At 32.8% G+C, this 22103-nt stretch overlaps 1 protein-coding gene across 2 annotated transcripts in view; it reads right to left on the bottom strand.

The window, feature by feature from the left end:
• SMCHD1 (structural maintenance of chromosomes flexible hinge domain containing 1) overlaps nt 1–22103 on the bottom strand; it is a 114844-nt gene that overhangs the window by 71898 nt on the left and 20843 nt on the right. For both annotated transcript variants that reach the window (XM_031439119.2, XM_010976525.3), the window contains exons 6-17: nt 16201–16315; nt 15963–16082; nt 11954–12120; nt 9974–10064; nt 9067–9274; nt 6902–7022; nt 6640–6823; nt 4486–4680; nt 2876–2989; nt 2185–2291; nt 1372–1454; nt 1053–1166 (exon numbers count right to left, since the gene is read on the bottom strand). In XM_031439119.2, coding sequence (XP_031294979.2) covers nt 1053–1166; nt 1372–1454; nt 2185–2291; nt 2876–2989; nt 4486–4680; nt 6640–6823; nt 6902–7022; nt 9067–9274; nt 9974–10064; nt 11954–12120; nt 15963–16082; nt 16201–16315 — 1619 coding nt within the window. The remainder of the gene's footprint in view (nt 1–1052; nt 1167–1371; nt 1455–2184; nt 2292–2875; nt 2990–4485; nt 4681–6639; nt 6824–6901; nt 7023–9066; nt 9275–9973; nt 10065–11953; nt 12121–15962; nt 16083–16200; nt 16316–22103) is intronic.

Below are 22103 nucleotides of genomic sequence, written 5' to 3'. Positions count from 1 at the left end.
TCACAGAGACAAAGTAGAAAAGTGAGGTGGGAGGGTATATCTCAACGGTAGAGCATGTGCTTAGCATGCACGAGGTCCTGGGTTCAAAATCAGCAGACCTCCTTTATATATATATATATAAATAATATATAATATAATATATTGATATATTATAATACATTATATTGTATATTATAATATATAAATAAAATATATTTTTATATATGTTATATTAAATAAATAAAAAAATAAAATTACGTCCCCCCGCCAAAAAAAAAAAAGAAAGAAAAGTGATTTCCATAGGATGAGGGGAGGGAGTAACTGGAATTTATAACTACAGAGTTTCAGGTTGGAATAATAAAAAAAGTTCTGGAGATGGACAAAAAGTGAGTTAGCCAAACTGTTCAATGCTGCTGAGGTCTAATAAAACATTTATACAATGAAAGTATACACTATCACTGACTAGTTTTTAAATGTTGGAAATTAATACATATTGAATAAAACACCGTGTCTTTAAAATCCATAAATTAGAAATCCAAGTATACAGTGAAAGAACGGATTATTGAAAATACTTTCAGGCAGTCAAGACAAAAAAAAACAATAGACAAGAAAGTCAACAAACAAAATGATTCAAATTAGGAAAATGCAAAATGAGTAATAACAGCAGTTCTTTCCCTTTACCTAACAGTGGGCCAGGCATCTCATCTGAAACAAGTACTTCTACCCATAGATTGAGAACCACAGCACTTTTATTTAGAAGGGAATCTTAAGGATTATCCACCAATCTAAATGCCTATTCAGTACAAATTCCTATATGTATATAAACCATATCTTTATTTTATACCAGTTACCTATGTGGGAAAATTCAGAATAAAGTGTTAAAAAAAAACAAAAACCCTCAGAGAACTATTGATTTTTTAAAAAATGAATTATTCATAACACACCTGAAACTCCTAACTTTAATCAAGCCCACTATCAGATTGCTTGGTCATCAATAATTATACGAAGATGTTAAAATATGTATTATACCTTTAAGAACAATATTAAAGATCCAAATTAGTTTGTATACTCACAGTGTAATATAACTTTGAGCTCAACCAGGAGTTTCTTTGACCCTCCATGACTTGTTCCTGGAAGTTTTTGCATTGCTTCTCCTTTTTTATTCAGTATTTCAATTCTCAATGCACCTATCAGTCCAAAATTTAAAATAAGAATGTCTTAGTTATACCCAAAGAATCTGACTAATCTGCTAGGTCTTCATACAGAGTGTTTTACAGATTTTTTTTTCCAGAGTGTTTTTACCATGAAATGTTAAGACACAAGCATTTTCTCAGTAATAAAACACACGCACACACACAAACACACACACAAAACAAAAAACAAAAAACATACCAATGGGGGTTCCAGCAGGCCTAATCTCATTTGGCAATAATTCATCTCCTTCAGGCCAAGTTACTGACAATCTATCAGGGAGCCTATTATGAAACCAGCATATTAATGTTTCATGAACTGTCTTAATTATGGTCTTATATTTCAAAATAAAAGTTACTATAAACTTTAATATTTATTTCTAATTTATTTTGAAAGGTTAAATCTGAAATTCTATATGATTAATAAATCTAAACATTTTCTCCTCAACCAGTTCTGTGGCTATGAAGACAAAAAACAAAATCTCTTGCTGTTAAGAGCCAGGAATTGTCCATTTCTTGTGATTTTTTTATTCATTTACCAGCTACTTTTGGGAGATAGGATAAACTCTACCAATAAAAGAATGAATGAGATTCAGTAAAAATCAAAGTAACTATCATTAGCTATACAAGAACCACAAACAGTTTTTTCAACTTCCTTTTACTTCTTCTGTACTAATCTTTGCCTCTCAGCAGTTACTACCATTCTCTTCTAGTTGCAGGCCAAAGTTTTTCATTCTTTAATAAACTTAATTATAGTGCCTGTAACAGTGATACTTTAGAGATGTAAGATTTCCTCATTTTTCTATAAAACAAATAACAGGATTCTGTTTTTATAATTAGAGCTCTCAGGTTTTTTTTTTTAACAGCAAGAAGTCTGTCACCATACAGACAGCTGAGACTGTAAGTGCCCACTTAGAAGAGTATGACAGTACACTCAAGAACAGCTAAAAGCTCAATTCCTTTTGATTTTTCTTGTTTGTTTGTTTTTTACCATGCATTTTGAAATATAAATTACCTTGCCATTTCATCTTCTACATATTTTTTCACAGCTTTCTCAGCTACTGTCCTATCCAGCTTTGCAATTGGCACAGTTCTTACTTCATCATACAGTGCTTGAGGTTCCTGAATAAATAAATTTATTTATACCAATATTAAAAATACATATATTTAAATTTAGCTGCAACGAGAACATTCATTCCTTCCAAAGAAACAAATTTTTATCCTAATTATGTATATAAATCATATAGCTATTATTATTACATAATACCACAGTGTTTATTTCCATTTTTCAAGTAAACATCCTTATGCTTAATTAAATACAACTGTAATTTTAATAAGAGCATTGTACAGGGATAAAACCCACTCTAGTTTTGAAGTTATCCATTCTCAAGACAGAATTCTAGCTCCAATGTTTATGTTTGTGGGCCTTGGATGAAATGTGCACTTTACAAAATTACTGTGATAACTAGCAATAATATATGTAACATTTGTTAAACATTGGGCACACAGATGTTAAGTTCTACAGATTGTTAAAAACACCAAATATGAAGCATAAAAATTCATGCTACCACTACTTTATCTAATTTTGAAAAAGCCAAATATAAGGCAAAATAGAATACTGTATCTTTATTTTAACAATTAAGCAAAAGAAAACGAGTAGTACCAGGAGACTTTCAATACATATTTTTCAGTACTCAGGGCCTTACCATTGCAATTTGAACCTCTCCTCCTGTAGCATATACTTCTCCATCATGATCACCATAAAGGAAAAATTTTACAATACTTCCATAAAAGAGAGGAAGTGTCTTGATTGTCTTGACCTAATATTTGGTTTTAAAGAAAGACTTTAGTATTAATATTTATTTAGAAAAATAGATTTAATATTAGCAATTATTTAACAAAACTATTTTATACCAGAAAAAACTCAGCATCATTAGAAAAATTTAACAAAAAAATGCATTTTAATATTCTAATAGTTATATTTGTGAAGTTCTCCACTTATCTGTAACATACATTGATAAAGACACACCAGCTTCTTCATACAAAAATGACATAGCTATGCACGTGTCTAAAAGGTCCGTAACACCTTCAAAGTCAATTACTATGAATGTAAGTATCTCAAAACATTTTCCCCCATAAGATCTTGCTTGTAGACTGTGAATAGTGACTTATAAAGTTATCATTTCTTTCAAATAAATTAGCTCAAAACTTTCTGTAATGTATTTCTTTTCCTTACCTGGCTTGAAAAATCTAAGAGTGATTTCCATTAGTCTAATTAAAAAATTCCAAACAAGGACTACAAGAGTTTACATCAAGCCCACCTTCCAGCCTCATTTCCTTTCTAAACTATTTCTCTTCACACACAAGAAAAGGTTGTGGCAAGCCAACTCTGCTGCTGGTTGTTTCCCCATTACCTGTCTTTGTGCTCAGATTATCTTCTCTGAGAAAGCATTTACTTGACCACCACACAGAATTTGACAAAACTGATCACTCCCTCCTTCTAACTCTTCACTTGACTTCACAGATACCTTATTCTCTTGGTTTCCTTCTCTCTCACCATATTATCCCTTTCATTCTCCTTTGCCTGCTTTTCTTTTTCATTCTGCTAACTTCTAAATGTTGGAAAAGTAGCTCTAGCTACACACACTACTTTTTTGAGGTGATCCATTTCTAAGGCTTTCAATATATAATGATGAGTGTCACATTTATGGATTTATTATCTTCATAAGTACCTCTGTAAAGCTGAGCCACTACCTCTTTCAAGGTCCATACAAATGCTACTTCATACCTAAAGAATTGTATGATTTCCGCTCTTCTTCCAGGCTAACCAAAGTCAGAAAACTCTCTCCTTCTGAACTATGGAAGTACTACTCATTCTCTATTTTCACAGCAATTACTCCCTTCTTACCTATTATTACTTTGCTTAGATTATCCCAGTTTTCAGGCTCGAACAGCCTGAAGGACAAAATATATCTCCCAGATTCTGCATGCTCCACAAGCAGCAGGTATTCAGTAAAAATTAGATGAAAAATCTTTTCTTCATATCACATTTAAAAAAAAAAAGAAATTCTCCATCTGAATAAAGTTTAGTGCAAGAAACAATAAAAGTCTTTCTAACTGAGACTTGGTAAAAATCAAGTTTAAAAAAAAAAGTCCTGTTAAATTATGTAATTAAATCAGTTGGTCTTTTCATTTTTTTCTGGCTCTGGAGGAACCAAGAATACACATATCATCTTTAGCTGTTGATAAATTCTAATATATCTAATTTAGTTTCAAATTCTACTAAAAATCGAATCTAAAAATAAGTTAAACTTACCAGTTGTCCTGCTTTGTATATTTTCCCATCCCATTCTATTGCTGAGTAAGTTGCCCAGGGGCCCTGTTTTTTTGAAGGAAGATCAGGACGTGTAATTATTCCTTTAAAAAGTGTAAATTTTATTTGTTTGTCATACTTTTCATGACAGTCCTTCAGCCATAAAGCAAATTCTCTGTCAATTTTCATTCGTTGCTCCTGTAAAATTTTAAAGTGTTCTATGAAATACAGCTACTAATAAACAAATACAACAGACACTTCTCATTCATTCCATTCGTCCTTCCACATACCCATCCACCCCAGAAAAGCTAATAAAAACACTAAACTATTTTGCTGGATCCTTCTCCCATACAAATTTAGATTTTTAACAAATGCATTACTAAAGAAAGAAAATCTCTGTACCATCCTTGGACCCAAGGTCTCAATGGTTAATACCAACAAAGACTTCCTTCCCTGTTTTAAATCCTAGGATACACCAAAAAATTACCAACACTGGCTGCCTAGGAGGAAAACTAGCTGGTCATGGGAAAGGGGTAGTTTGAAGCCCTCTTACTGTGAACCACGCACATTCTCAACAGGGCAATGAAAATATCTTTTTATGTATCACGCACAGATATACATACATATGTACTTAAACATATATATGGTATATATATGGTATATCTATGGTATTAAAATGTAGTGGGAGCAAGTGGGGAAGGTGGAAAGTTTAAAAAGGCTCTTTTACAGGGTGATAGTGAAAAAAAAGCTTAAGAAACACTGCTTTGCAAAACACATTTTTCCTTTTAATTATGTATTTTTATATATATATATATTTATTCAAAAAAGTCATAAAACAAAAATTGTTTTCTAATAATACATAAGAAGAAAATGTTTTATTGCTTATCATTCTTCACATCCTGCTGGGAGATAGTATAGAGATTTACATTCCATCATAAGCTACTATAAATGTGTTTAATGCTAGTCTTCAGGAGAATGAATAAGGAAGACAATCTCCACAGCACATGCTTAAACAGAAAACAACGCATAAAATTACAGAAGTTCAGTCTCCCTACATACCTTACCCTACAATATACATTTCCAAATGAAAATGGGGCAAAATTAAAAATGATTTCATAAACAACAAGTTTATACTGTATAGCACAGGGAACCATATTCAATATCTTGTAGTAACCTATGTTGAAGAAGAAAATGAGAATGAATGTATGCTCCTATTGTCTGAAGTATTGTGCTGTACACCAGAAATTAACACAACATTGTAAACTGACTAAACTTTAAAATGTATTAAGTTAAAAAAATGATTTCAGCTTAAGTTTTTGCAGCTTGCAGTTAAGAAAACCAGTATCTTCATCATTAAAATTTTGATTTTAAAGTTATTTGAATAAGAAATACATGTACATAGTAAACACTCCAAAATGGCATACATTTTCAAGGAAATCTTCCCTCAACTCTGTTCCCAGACACCAACTCCTTCCCTAAATCAGCAAATTAACTGTTGTCACTTTTGTCAACTTGATAAGAATATTAAAATTATTAACTAGGAATGGGATAGTCTGCCCCAGCAATTTTAAGTTTAGAACAAATGCACCCATCTCTTGGCAACGTAACAGTAAACTACTGAAGATTAGTATCAAGTAAAAGTTCCTCAGCTGTTTAGGCAGAATAAAAATACACTAGTTCTATTCTGCTTTTTAAAAAAATTTATCATTCGTTTTCTATTGATTAATGTGCATATTTTAATATCAATCAATCCCAAAGTCCCTTTTAGCCCAAAGTATTTCACAGTTCTATCTCTCTTTCACCTTCATGATTAGATTAAAATACATATTTAGGTTATTAATATACAAACATAACCCCTGAATTAGATAAAATGGTTTTTTTATGCTCTTATCAAATGGACATGCTTCTGTAGCTTCTATTCACTATGTCAAAGTCTAGATATTAAGATCTGATAAAGACCTGTACATTTTATCCATACAAGATTTACTCAGTTTGAAATTTCTGAGTGAACAAAAGCTCACAAATTAAAATTTATATTCTTTTGATTAAATAAAATGAAAAGTATGCAAATTGTTGGTTAAAAACTTACAGTAGTGACTTTTGTTGTACTTACAATAGAATATGCGCAAATATTCAAAACGATATTTAAAACCATACCTGTCCATTCAAAATCCTTGTAAAAAGAGTGTTCTTATCTTTCAATTTTAGCTCAAGATCCATAAAGGTCAGTTTATTTGTGCTGACTTGGAATTTGTCATTGGTGAATAATGCACCAGATATCCTATTGTAGCATTCAATTGGTGCAAGTCCTCTCTTCTTAGGAGGAGTACACCAGTCAAAGCTTGAACAGAACAAAATATTAGTTAGCAAAAAAAGTAGATCATAAAACAATATAATTTCAGCAAAAATCAGAACTTACTCTTCAACAGATGTATATGGTATTAGTCGTCCGTTCCAAAAACATTCAAAAATAGGCCTTTTCCCTCTTGCTGCCTTCTCAAGTATGAAACAATCATCATCATCGTCTTCATCTTTTAATTCTAGAAGAAAGGAAGAAGTGGAACAAAATGTTCACTGCTATAAAGTATATGCAATTTTTACCACTGAGAAATCAAGCACTATAAGTGAAATGTTAAAGTGTTTCAGAGAAATGGTAACAAAAACTCTTATGATCTTTAACACTGCAGTCTATAAAACCTAAAAGTAGCTTTATTCTTAGTTTGCCCTCAGAAAGGCAGATTTTCAAAGTGATTCCACATCACCAGTAGTGTTTCTCATTGAAATGTCAATAGTAACTTACATACTAATCATTCTGTGCTAGGAGTACTATACTAGCTACCGAGCCTTCAATCTTTAAAACCTATTTATAAATACAGGAGCTTGAATCCTGTACCTAAACACAAGTTGCACAATTCTGTCAGAACCAGTATATTTACAGAAAAAATCATCTGGGAAAGCTATGATGTCTAGCAGCAGCAAATTGCCTACTTTGGACAAATTAATACTGAATTTAAGTTTACTTTATATGATACAGCTAGAATTATAACCTACTATAAAGCACAGCTGTCCACAACATTTTTATGTTTGTCAATAATACATTTTCATATATTCAGATAAATTAAATTCAAACATTCTGATACTGATATAGTAATACCCCAGATATTCTGGCATTAAGTCATTCTTCCCCAACCCCTCAATAAAGCCTTCTCCCCCTGAAAAAACCCAAAGAAGTCCTCACAAGAAGTCCCTAAGTAAAAGTCCCCTTCAATCAAAACAAAAAGCTCCTAGAGAATCTCTCTCATCATTATTCAACTTACTGGCTCTTATTTTAAGACATCATTTGAAGAACTTTATCTTTTCGCCTATAAGCACACAGAAATTACAAATCGCAAATTAAAAACAGGCCAGAGACTTCATGAGAGGCAGAGTCACTGAGTAATAACATGCATTGAGAACTCACTAGACAATGTTGGGCACTATTCTAAGGACTTGAAGCAGTTTCTTATTCAACCCTCACAGCACTTCAAGGCATGAACTATTTCACTGATAAGGAAATGGAGGTAGGCAGTAGTCAGCCAAAGTTTATACAACAGAAAGTGGCAAAGATAGAATTCAAAACAGGAAATCTGGTTCCACAGCACTAAGGATACACTAAGGAATTATTCTGAATGAGAAAATTTAATATTGTTTATTTGTGAATTTAATTCAATCTCAGTAATCCCAGGAGAATTTATTTTTCAAGTCAAAGTAAGATACAAAGTGATTCCAAAGTTTATTCAAAAGATCGAAAGACTAAGAATTAAGAATTTTCTCAAAAAAGAACAATGATGAGTATCTTGCCCTACAGATATCAATATACAGTATAAAGGACAAGAGAGTATCATTACTCATGAATGAAAACACAAAGTAGATCAATACCTTATAGAGAACAATCCAGATCTAAGTACTTATGGGAACTTTGTATTATTATGAAAGTGGTATTTCAAACTATTACAAAAATCTTCACATTCAATAATCGGTTCTAGGAAACTGAAAGCCCGTGCGGAAAATACTAAGTTAAAGCCTGATCTCATCCTACACACACAAAAGGAGATTACAGATGTATTAAAAATCTAAACATCAAATAATTACGGAAAAAACAACAGATCTTTTTATAATCTTGGGGTATAAGAAGCCTTTCTACAGCTAGACAAAATCAGAAGGCATAAAGAAAAAACTGGTATGACTACATAAAATTTAAAACTTCTTTATAAATACCCACAAAGATAACAGAAAGAAAATATGGGGAATTTATAAAGGATTACTATGCACTACGTGGCTAAAAGTTCAGTAAGAGATCTATGATAAAAGAATATATAATGTTTCTGAAAGCCAGTGCCTTATTCACCTGGAAGTGAATATACACCAAATTTAAGAATCATAAAAATTACAAATACCTTAACAATTTAAGAAGCTTTGCATAAGGAAAAAAGTTTTGAAATTTATCTAACCTTAACAGCCCAACTAATAATAATTATTAAGAAAACAATCACTATCCTAAATCACAACTTCACATTCTGTAGCTAAGATAACAGATTAACATACTTGGAAAGCATGGATCATCGGGGTATGTTTCTCTATCATATAAGAAAGGGTGATATCGAATGATCCCTTCCACTACACCATCTCCTTCAACATGAGCCTTGAACTCAAAACTATCAGCTGCTGTATTTATATACAACGTCTGCATGTCATCTTGTATTTCCCTTAGGTTGACAATCTTAGGTGTCTTCCCTTTTTCAAACATAGAAATCTAAAATAAAAATAAAACAAAAACAATTAAATTCTATAGTGACTTTATTTTTATTCTCAGCTGTGATCCAACAACAGAACAGGCAAAAACTACTTTTATTTGTACAAGTAATCATCTACCTTAATAAAATATATATATTTGTATTTGGGCTAAACAGCTCTAAATAGCATTTCAGTAAGAAACACACTACTGAAAAATAGAAAGTAGGCAAAGAAACAGCAAAGCAGAGCCGAAGGACATATAAGTGGTGAGGACATTTAATTCAAGGTTTTCTGCTACAGGAGGAAAGATGTACATGAAATTCTTCCTGACGTGTGGGGCAAGGATACTGAGAACTCAACACTTAAGTGTTCTGTTATCTTAAGTCTTACTTCACCAGAAGACTTCTATGCACAAAAGGAAAACTGTTTATGTCCCCTTTCCTCCCTGTTTAGAGACAAGATATTCAGCAACAGCCCATCTCTATAGAAGATGCAGAAAAGAGAAACCAAATACTGTATTAAACAAAGGTTCAAAAAAAAAAAAAACACATCTAGGAATGATCTCTTTACTTGGATATCAAATTAACAAAGTGGTTTGGTAAAAGACAAGAACAGAGGAGTAAACGGGCTATCTACTGACTGATTTTTCTTATCCACAGTCACTTGGAAATAGAACAGATAATAATTCACCGTATTTTAAGAAGGAATTTTATCTTACTTCAATATCAATGTTGTTAAAAGGTCCAACTTCTTTTGATGTACGTTTTTCATTTCCTTTTGGGCCATGAATATAGTAATGATAAATATGCCTAAAATACAGAAGAATAACTTCATAGTTTTAATTCACATAAAATTACATCTAATTTAAAATTTCATCTAATCATCTACCCAAAAAAATTTTGTAGCTACTATTTGGCACAACCTACTAGGTACCAAAATATATTAAGTATTTTTAAACACAGTAAACCATTTAATGGTAAAAACAGTCCTAAGATTTAGGTATTACTACCCTTCATTTTATAGATACAGAAATCAGAATGCAAGAAATTTATATAATTTACCTAAGGTCACAGAATTAGAGTTTGCAAGGGGGGTGGCAGGGAGTTCAAGTCTTTCTAACTTCAAAGCTCACATACTTTAAGTACAGTTTATCAAGTAAAACTGAAACTAGAAGGTAAGAGTATGATTCTACTTTTCAGTGATGTTTTGGAAGGACTCAAGTATCAGGGAATATACAGGACTGGGTATCTTTAACTTATGTCCCCAATGTGAAAGTATCATTCTATAACTCTCATCTTTCTTTTCCTACAGCACTGAAGCAATCTAATCCCCGCACTCCTAAAACCAGACTAATAAGTTCAACATTATCCCATCAAAAACCACCACTTCAGAAACCTTTGCTACTTTACTTTTTAAGAAAATGTTTTAAAATACTATATTTTGGGAAATTATCCACATCTCTCCATATCATATCTGCAGTTATTCCTCATGTAGGAATTTACAATATTTCTTCATACACATTTTAATTTTTAAATTACTTTGATCATCCTAGTTTAAAACACTAAGATAAAAAGGAAGTCACTGAAAATCTTGATATCTTTCTTCAGACATCTCAAAAGAGTTAACATTATAATCAACAGTAAGTTTACAACCATACATTATGAAAGAGTGCTATAAATAGCTTAGCAAGTATTTGTTTCAAATAATGGTTAAGGTTATATGTTATTTCTTTTTAGAGCAAAAGTAAGTTCTAACTATATTTTTATGTACACTGAGTTCCTTCGGTTAAGAGAAATAATAAAAGAGCTAATAAAATATGTTCTTAGAGAAGAAAGATTCCAAAGTCTTATTAAAACTCTTGGGATACAGGGCCAATAAACATCAATATTCAAGACAAAGGTATTCCTAAAATCAAATTTATTTCCCCATAAAAAAATTTAACTCAGTATATATTTATGAATAAAAACCTCAAAATAAGTACAACCCTTTGAATAAATGTGAAAAGATACTTTATTAAAAATATGGATTCTGTGCAAGTATATCCATTGTTGCAAGACTAATTAATTCAGGCTAATACAAATCATGAAGACATTCCAGTCAATGGTCTAAAGAGGAAAAAACTTACAGCCATTAAATAAATATACCTCTGATTTGATCTAATGGAATATACCCACTAGAAGTTTTCCTGGAAAAGATACACCTAGATTTATTTTCAGTATTACTCATGTCATACAGGCACATATGCATTTTTTAAAAATTTTAATAGACTCAATACATTCATTTGATAAACTTTATTGAGCATCTATAGGAAACACTGGGGATATAGCAATGCATAAAAAAATGACAATCCAAGAGGGGAAGGCAGACAAAACTACGTAAAATATGTGGTATGGAAGATTATGATAGGCGCCATACAGCAAAAGCAACGCAGAAAAGGGGAGATGAATTTGATGAGTTCTAAAGTTTATTTTACCACAGTTGTCAAAAAGCCTTGGCTTCATGTAATGACTAATACATTACAGTAAATATGTACAGAATAGAGGACCATTTTAATACTAACATTTGAGTAATGGTTCTTGTACTGAGGGAAGGAAATGGGATAGGAGCAGACAGCCAAGAGGCTTCAATGTATCTGTAATATTTTCTATCTTAAAAAAGATAAGTAGAAATATGCTGTGAATCAAATATAAATACTTACGCTAACTGTCTTGTCCAAAGAAGGAAATAATTTTTCAAGTACAGTATGTGTTCTGGTTGTACCCCTGTGATAACCACAGCAGTAAAGCTATCTTTTTCCTTCTCCTCTGAGATTAGATGATGTAGAAATCTTTCATCATCATTTGTAATGTGAACAGAATCAGATGGCTACAAAGTGAACATAAATACAAAAGATTACAGACATCTCAACCGTAACTAACAAATAACATTTACACCAACCTTTAATGTGATTCACTTGGATAATTTAGTATTTTGGAGGAAAATGGCCCAATACAAATCAGCTGAGTGTGTGACAATGCTGTGAGGACACAGAAACTTACATTAACTGCTAAACTGGAATATATAAAGGAGAATCCTATACCATAATGCTAAACCAATTTTAGAATCACAACGGAAAAGATAGAGAAAAATAAATACTGAGTTTAAAAGTGTCCCTCAAATTAAGAACACTTACCCGAAGGTGGAATGAGTCCCTGCTTGGGATACCTACCACTTAACTTGGTCAGGACCAATGCCCAGCCCTCCATGTTCAAGAAAACTAGGATGCTGCCTGAACCCAGCTGGCTTAGCCCAAAGGCACTATGTTTATTAAAAGGGAGTAAAATCATCCTGGGCCCCAGTGCACTGTCAGAGAATATCTTTGGTTTGCAGAAAGGAAGTGGGGAGGGGGGCATGGGGGGGAGTGTATGAGGATAAGAATTACAAACTTCTTAGTTTTTACTATGAGTCTATAAAAACTGCATGTGTGTGTGTGTATGTGTGTGTATACACACACTGTGTATGTTGTATCCACAAAAAATTGTAAGGATAAAGATATACAATGAACTATTATGTCTAGGAAACTATTTAAAATAAGCATGAATTATTACTTTCTTCATAAAAATAAAAGAAAACCCTCCAACACCATTTCAGTACATCCCTAAATACTAAATTACTAATATTTTAGCTACAGTACATATGTAACATTTTATACACTTCGAGAGGTAGTAAAGTCACTTGGGTTTATTAATGATTCAGCTTCATTATCCAAATATTTACCTAGCACCTTCTAAGTCCAATAACTCAACCTGGGCATAAGGAAAACAGAGTTCAAGATAAGTAAGACAGCATCACTTCTCCCTACAAATTCCATCTGATAGATGAGAAACAAATGATTACAAAACAATGTGCCATTAGAAAGACATGAACCAAGAACTATAAAAAAAAAAAAAAAGTGACACTCACCCAGCAGATGACTTAATAAGAACATTCCAGACCAATGAGAACATGAAAGATATGAGAGTACAAGGGAAACAAGGTAGTTTAGAATTTATGATAAACATATGGTGAAGGATGAGGCTAGAAAGGCTGAAATCAAGCAGCAGAAATGAGTGGAAGAAAGGGTAAATGAAAGAAACTATTTTAAAAGAATTAAATGTGAATGATCAACAAGGATTACAATTATTATTATACTGTTAATTGTTGGAGGAAAGGGGAAGAAAATAAGAAAGACTTAAAATAAGAAACACTGATTTCAGATGTAGTTACTTATGGAGCCCCTGGAGAAGGGCAGCTAACTGAAACTAGAAATGAGCGTACTAGATAGGATCAGCTGGTATTTAAGCTGCTCATCTGTACCACCTTCTGCTGTCCCTGCTAGGCTGCAGAGGCCAGGAAGCCAAAGTTCTCAGACTCTTAAATTTTCAGTTGTGGATGTAAGATAGGTTTCACCAATTTGATGTACTAGCCAAAGATTTAGAAAGGAAACAAGGCCGAGGTCATCATCTGAGGTTTCTTGAAGGTTTTCTGTTACCACGCAAGGTACTAAAAAGATCAGTATCCACATTCCAGCTTAAGTGTCAGCACTGATACAGCTCTGGTAATGCCCAGATATTCTGTGCCCCAGTGTTGGAGCAACTGTGGCAGCAAGACCTTTCCAACTCCTGGATCACAGATAAGGTAATATGTTTCTGAATTCCAGATCCAGTGGTGGTCCTCCAGGAATCATAATCCTCCATGATTATAGCACATGGTGTAGCATCCTCAAAGGTCAGTTTGAAGTATCCTGACATCATACTACTAGGCTCAGCCTAGAGTTCATCCCTTCAGCCCTTCCAGTAATCATCTAAACATCTAATTCCCTTTATTTAATCCTTTTCTGTTTAAAGTATGTAGAATGGCTTTTTCCCTTTAAGGAGTCCAGTTTGATTCAGTGTCTCAAACTTAAGAAGAAAGTCTTGACAAGAAATAAAGATCCGAGAACTGTTGATATTAAGTGGCATATATATACTTTGCCCCAAAGATCAAGAACCACCAACTCCACACACATTGTAATAAAAGATAACAGGTGAGGAATAGAGAAGCCCCCAAAAAGTAGCCTGTAAAGAAATGGTCAGAAAAAGAAAAGGACCTATTAGTTATTAGTACCCATGAAATGTTTGTTGGGATGAACTCAGCACAAAACGCAGGGAAAGCTGGCAGAAATGATGACCAAAGAGACCTCAGCACTATCCAAGCTTTATCACATGTATACAGTTCTGAAAATCACTTAAATTCTCTATTTCTATTTTTCACCAGCTTTAATGTGGCAAATAATATTTCCATTGATACACTTTACAGGGCTTTGTGATTTTAAGGTAATTTAGAAAAGATGGAATACTATTACATAAACGATATATTAAGATATGTAAAATGTTAAATAAATGCAGTAAATTTAGAGAGGAAAAGATGAGATGAGGAAAATGAAAAAAATTCTTGGGCGAAGGAGAATGTTCAGTTATAAAGAAAATAAATGGAGTAAATAAATATGAAAAAAAAATTCAGCCCACTAGTAATGAAAGAGAAAGTATTATTTTCACCTATCAAATTGCTAACATTTTGCTATCATTCTTCCCTCCCCTCTTTATTCTTTTGAAAATTAAGGGGAGTATCTGATGGGCACTCCCATACACCTTTATTGGGAGTGTATTTGACTTGTGTTCAGTGTTTCATAAAATCAATTTTGAAATACATACCCTAATTTGTAAGTTCAAATTCCTTATAATGGCTATTAAAATTATAACAATCTATACTAAGAAAAAACTATAATGCAGGCAAAATATTATGCAAAGATACTCATGGCAGTATCATAATTATAATGAAATCCCTCAAATAAGTTAATGTTTAACAGAATACCTAAATTACAGTACATTCCACTAAAGATACTGTGAAGCTATTAGAAGTGTGTTGTGTACCAAAATACTTCAAAAATGAACAAATACTCAAAATGTTAATAAATGAGAACTCAAACTGCAAATATATAGTAAAGTAAGACTAGAAGAAAATTCAATAAAATATATCATGAATACTTTTTTTGGCATTTGAGACTCTATTATTTTCTTTATACTTTCCTAAAAATTTTTTTTTTACAATTTTAGAATCAGAAAACACTTTTTTTAAATCTTAAAGTTACTTTTCAAAAGATTCTAAAATGTTTCAAATGGAGAAAAGTTGAATGAATACAACAAAAACCATGTGTTCACTACCAAGATTCAACTTTGTTAACATCCTGCTTATTAAAATGAGAATATGAATGCAAACTTATAACAGAAATTAATTCCTTGTTTACTTATTTCTCTAGTGCCTTGATTTCCTAAAAGTTCATTACACTATCACCGTTTTCTACTCTACTTCTGTGATAATAATACAACAAAGATTTAAAAACTTGAACTCAGCACAAGGAAAGAAGTTTATAATTTTATGAGCAATTTCCAGGAAATTTAGTTAGCTTCTGAGAAAACTTGTTTTCTGAAGACTTCTGCCTGAGAAAGCACACAAATGATCACTTTTGCTATTCACAGGATTAAAACAAAAAGAATGAAAATTACATAATTTAATTAAAAAATTCCATATGTTCAAGTTTTTAAAACAATAACAATATCTTAGATAGAAACTAAAAAAAAAGAAAGTTCTTGTCCTATCATCCATCCAATGTAATAAATTTATAATTAGTGAGTTAAAATGTATTGTACCTTTCTGTTTCTAATATATCCACTATAAATTGCCTCCTTATTTTTCTCCTTCTTCTCAAAATCTTCTTTAGAAAGTACAAGTTCATGAACATCTTGAGAATCTGCAGGTTTGCTTATCATCTGTTAAATATTAAAAAGAGTATTTTATAAATTCCTAAAATTTAAACTGGCTAACATATTCAGACAGTCAATCTCAAAATTTTGATCAGTTTTCACTTTTAAGAAATCTTTTACTTACTCTGGCTGATTGTCCAACAAAGAAAACCGCCTGCTTGCCCCCAACACCAAAATAGGAAATATCACTATTTAAACTGCGTGGCACTGGCAGTGGTCGAACATATCCTGAATGATCACTAAAATAAAACATTATATTAATGCAGAGATTTTAAACAAACTACTTAGGTTCCAAAGGAAATTGTTACAGCACTTTTATTAAGTGGTAACAAAACGATCCCCAAGCCAGGTAACACTCCTACTCAAACGCAGAAGAATCAGAGCTACAAGTCAAGATATCATCTAGTCCAATGGTTCTCAAAGTTTAACCAGATCAGCTAACACCTGGAAATTCTACAAAATGCAAATTCTTCGGTCCACCCTAATAAGTCAGAAAATCTCTAGCCAACAGGATGAATATCTGTACCCTTATATGTACTTATAACTCTACAATCTTCCCCTCAAAATTGTTTACTCCTTCAAAACTCATTAAAATATTGTCTGAAGACTAATGGGAATTATAGCAAAGAGGTTATTTCCATGGATCATGACAAATGAAGAGCTCTGACTGAATCTCCTACTGCACCATAACAACACTCTGGAGAGTAGACATCCCTGGTCTCTCAAAATATAGACAAGATCTCCAGGGACATCACTTTGCATTATCAGAAATAAACAGAATTAGGGGTAAGGCTGGAACCACTATTACACTAAATGGAACAGTTACAGAGCAGATGTGGCATAGCTGGAAAGATTCAGAGAACACAAAGATGCATTCAAAGCACTTACCCATAAGAAACAAAGGGGAAAAAAGAATGAAAGATCTTAAACTGTGCCTAAAAACACGAATGACTGAAGGATAATCTCTCACAGAAGTTTAAAATTGTAGTTCTTTAAAGAGAGGACAGAATGGATAAAAGCTGTAAATATTCTAAAACCACTAAAAAATACAGATTCACAGATTCAGACCAAAAGAGCTCAAATAGGATGCATAAAAAGAAATCCACATCACAGTGAACAGTAAAAACAAAGCAGAAGAACTAGAACACAGGCTGAGAGACAAAACAAGACAAAATGGGTTTGTAGGCCTTGACAGCAACAGTATGAGACAGTGGAATATTATCTCCAAAGGGCCCAGAGAAAATATCCACATAGAACAGTGAACTGAGCTAAATAAAGAAATTTACAAATAAAAACCAAGGGAATTTACCATTAAGAAATTGCTCTTAAGGAATATTCCTATGAGCACAATCTGACATACAAGGTTATCTTAATATGGTAAGTACAAAGACAATTTTAAAAATATGTGCTAAAAATTTTTAATGTATTGTTAGAAAAACGGTGTGTATAATTTGTGAGATTTCTAAAAAAAATCAGATGTGAAATACTAGACAACAGAAGTATAACTTGGAGAAGGAAGTGAGCAGAGACAGTGTTCCAAATTCTTTCATATAAGAGAAGGGAAGTGTTTTTAAATTTTAATCCTGAAGATAAATATGCATTTTAAAATTTTAGAGAGAACCAGGAAAATAAATATATATATATTCTAAAACACTGAAGAGAAAAAGGTAGAACAAGATTTTCAAAAGCAACAATAAAAAGATGCAATGAATTAAAAAAAACCCACATGGAAAACAGAACTGAGAGAATGGGATAAATTAAAATATTTTCATTGCTATAAAAAGTCCTCACCTATATATCATTAATAAACATAAAGCCAACAATGACACTGTAATACCAGACCCACAAAACAAAGCACACACAAAAATAACCCCCTCACAACATACAAAGCCACCACCATACACAAACCCACCTCCACACAACAGACACAAACCGGCCCCCACACAAAAAGTATGCATATAGACAAACACCCCACATAATCCAAAAAGAAACCACCCCACAACATGCATACACACTGACACTGGCCCCCCAACACAAAAACAATGTACAGAACACCAACAATAAAAAGAACATCTTAAAGAGTCTGAGAAAACAGACCATACAAACTGAGAAACATAGGAATGACAAAAGCTTTCTCATTGTAAACTAGGCAAGCCAGTAGAAAATAGAGTGGCATTTTTTTAAATGTACTGAAATTTTTAACAAAGTCAACCTAAAATTCTATGCTCAACAAAAGTATCTTTAAAGGAGGAAGGAGGGTACAGAGAGACCCAGACTTTATCAGACATATGAAAGCTGAAAAAAATTCATCAAGAAAAGCCTGAATCATAAAAAATCTGTTAAAAGACTCCCAGGAATGAAAATGATACTACAAATTTACACAAAGGAATGAAGACCACCAGAAAAGGTAAATATGTGGGTAAAAATAAATTGACTCAGGGACTCAAATTGATACTTGCATATGAATGTTCACAGCAGCATTATTCACAATATACAAAAAAAGGTAGAAACAAGACAAGTTTCCATTAACCTATGGGTGGAAAAACATAGCGTAGCTGTATAATTCAGCTCCTGCTCCCTCTCCCTCTCCCTCTCCCTCTCTCCCAAACATAAGATAGTACTGCTCACAAGTGCTAAAACTTGACAGAGAAAGCCAAATGTCCACTGACTGGAGACTGGATAAATACAGTGGGATTTTTTTTTTAATACACACAAGATTTCATGGTTATGAAAAAGAATGAATTACAGATCCACACAAGTACGAACTTCTGAACAACCCAATACTAAATGCAAGTTCCTTTCAGATCAACATATAGTATGATTATGCTTTTTCATATCAAAAACAAGCAAAAATGGATACATACACTAAAATAAAAAGGAAACAGAAAAACAATTCAACATAGTGGTTAACTTTAGTAGGAATAAAAACAGAAAGAGAGGGGAACACACAGAAGAAAGTCACAGGCTATGCTACTTACTGGATTGGGTGGTAGATTCTGGTTATTCAGCTTATTAAATTTTTCAATAAATAAACTTTAAAAGGGCATGTCCTGAATTGACAAGTAGTCATGAACCAAGAATTACAATTAAAATCTATATACATAATGGCTATTAAGAAAAATAAAGAGTAAACAGGTTCTAAGACTTTAATTACTTATGAAAATGCTTCTAGGAAATAGGCTGAAAATACTCTCCTCTAAATACTCTCCTTAAAATACATATGGGGAAGTACATCAACAGTTTGGGAGAGGGAAACTCTGAGATAAAACAATACATTCATACTTAATCTGACTCAAAACTAAGGAATTCTGTTCATTGATTAGGAATGGACACATTTAATGGCCAGAGAGTAAGTTTCCTTTTTCAACGTAAACCATCCATGGAAACCTAATCTAAGCAAAAACCCTATCACAGCATATAAGGCTGAAAACACAAATTTCCCATAGGTTTCACACTTGTGCAAATGAATCCAGAATATTCCTATATCCGTACTCAAGGGCTATATAAATCTCCCTCCATGAAGATAAATAAGCATAAACATAATCTAAAGCCTTAAGAAACAATTCTGCATCACAGAAGCAGTCCTCTGGAGAATTTAGAAAGTCATCTCCATCAGAATAAATTTATACCACAGTCAAAAAGAATTTCAGAAATTATCTCATCCTTATTCTTGATACAATATTAAGAGGACACTATATCTTTGTGAAACAAGAGTATTTATTAGAAAAGAGAAGCAAAATCTGCATGGAAACAAGTCATAAAAGGTGTAAAAAGTATGAAAAAGGAACAGGAGAGATACTCAAATTAGTAAAATCAAACTAAAAACACTGTAAGCGACCGCCACGAAATATGGTAGTGACTACATATGTATATTTATCTCACTTTCTCAAATCTACCACAGGGGACAAATCAGCCACAAGGAAGAAAGCTTTACCTCCAACAAAACTGACAAATGGCCACAGATTCCTAGTAAAGTTTCTGGAATGTATCTGTGAGACACAATGGAAATAATCCAGTTAAAGTAAGATGCCCTAAATGTTACATATTCACTCTCTAAATTCAAGTAAATATAAATATAAGAAAATAAATGAAAGCTCATCTTAACTGCAGAAAAATATTGAAGACAAAGGAGATTTTTCTTTAGGAAAATCCTGTTGCAAGTCCATTTCTACAACCTAAAAATGGCATGGGAAGTGGGCCATGTGGCATGCTGTTTTTATTTTCCCAAAAATGGCTGAGTTGAGAGCCTTTTAACTGCTCAACAAGTTAAAAGTGTAAAAAGTAGCAATGATCCAACATACATCTGAATTATGGCCACCCAGCAGGCCTAACTAATTATTCTTTCTTCCACAAACTAATTAAATGAACACAAACTATTACAACAATGTTCTAGGTATCTAAATTAACTCATAAGGCAATGATTATGATAGTGCCCTAGCCATGAGCAAATTTCCTCAGTCCAGGTAATATTCTATATCTTAACAGGGGTTTGGATTACACAAGTGTATACACTTGTCAAAAATCAGTTGAGTGAGTACTTCCAGAATGGCAAATAAAGAACCTATGAAAATCTACTCATTGATAAAAGCAACAAGAACGCCTGAAAAAAATGCCATAATCAACTTTTTCAGAGCTCCAAAAATTAATGTTAAGTCTTGCAATAATCCAAGGAGTGTTTATTTAAGACACATAGATGAGTCTTGGTTAAGAACAGCTAGCTCTGATGTTTTAATATACCCTATCCTATTCCTCTCTCACCAACTCCACAGAAGCCTTGAAAACCAACAGCCCTGCAATAATGGTGAAAACTAACAGCTTACAAGTCACTGGAGTAAGTCTGGAGTTCCCCAAAAGCCCTTCCCCCATAGAACTGTCATTACTGGATCTGACAGTTCCCTAGGAACCTCTACTTGCAGGGTCTGTCTTTATTTTACCTAACTCAGAATTTGCTCACTGTGAACAGCTTTTTCCCCTGGGTCAATTGTCATAACCAGTCAGTGGCAAAAGTTTATCACAGCTGACTAAAGCAATGAAAACAACTGGGAGAAAACAAGAATCTGGACAAAAACTTAGAAGGAAAGGCTGGGGAATGAGAGGTCCATGGCATTTTTGTTTTCTTAATTGAAGTATAGTTGACTTATAACCTTGTGTTAGTTTCAGGCGTACAGCACAGTAATTCAGTTATAATGTGTGTACATACATATATTCTTTTTTAGATTCTTTTCCATTATACATTATCTAAGATGTTGAATATAGTTCCCTGGGCTATACAGAAGGTCCTTGTTGTTTATCTATTTTATGTATAGTAGTGTGAATATTCTAATCCCAAACTCCTAATTTATCCTCCCCTACCCTTTCCCCTTCAGTAACCAGTTTGTTTTCTACATCTGTGAGTCTATTTCTGATTCGTAAATAAGTTCATCTTTGTATCATTTTTTTTAGATTCCACATATAAGTAATATCATACGTTTGTCTTTCTCTGACTTACTTCACTTAATATAATCTCTTAACTCCATCCATGTTGCTGCAAATGACATTCTTTCACTTTTTTATGAGTAATATTCCATTGTGTATATATATATTTATGCAATGATCTGTCAATGAACATTTAGATTGCTTCCACATCTGGGCCATTGTAAAATAGTGCTGCTATAAACATTGGGGTGCATGTATCTTTTCAAGTTATAGATTTTTCTGGATATATGCCCAGAAATGGGATTGGTGGATCATAGGGCATCTATATTTTTATTTTAAGGAACCTCCATACCGTTCTCCATAGTGCTGCACCAATTTACATTCCCATCAACAGTGTAGAAGGGTTCCTTTTTCTCCACACCCTCTCAAGCATCTATTATTTGTTAATTTCTTAATGATGGCCATTCTCAGAGGTGTGAGGTGACACCTCACTGTAGTTCTGATTTACATTTTTCTAATAATTAGCAATGTTGAGCATCTTTCATGTGCCTGTTGGCCATCTGGATGTCTTCTCTGGAGAGATGTTTATTTAGGACTTTGGCCCATTTTCTG

Source organism: Camelus dromedarius, chromosome 32 (genome assembly GCF_036321535.1).
Source record: "Camelus dromedarius isolate mCamDro1 chromosome 32, mCamDro1.pat, whole genome shotgun sequence".
Classification (NCBI taxonomy): Eukaryota; Metazoa; Chordata; class Mammalia; order Artiodactyla; family Camelidae; genus Camelus; species Camelus dromedarius.
Note: the sequence above shows the minus strand (reverse complement) of the source record. Positions and strands in the feature narration are given on the sequence as shown.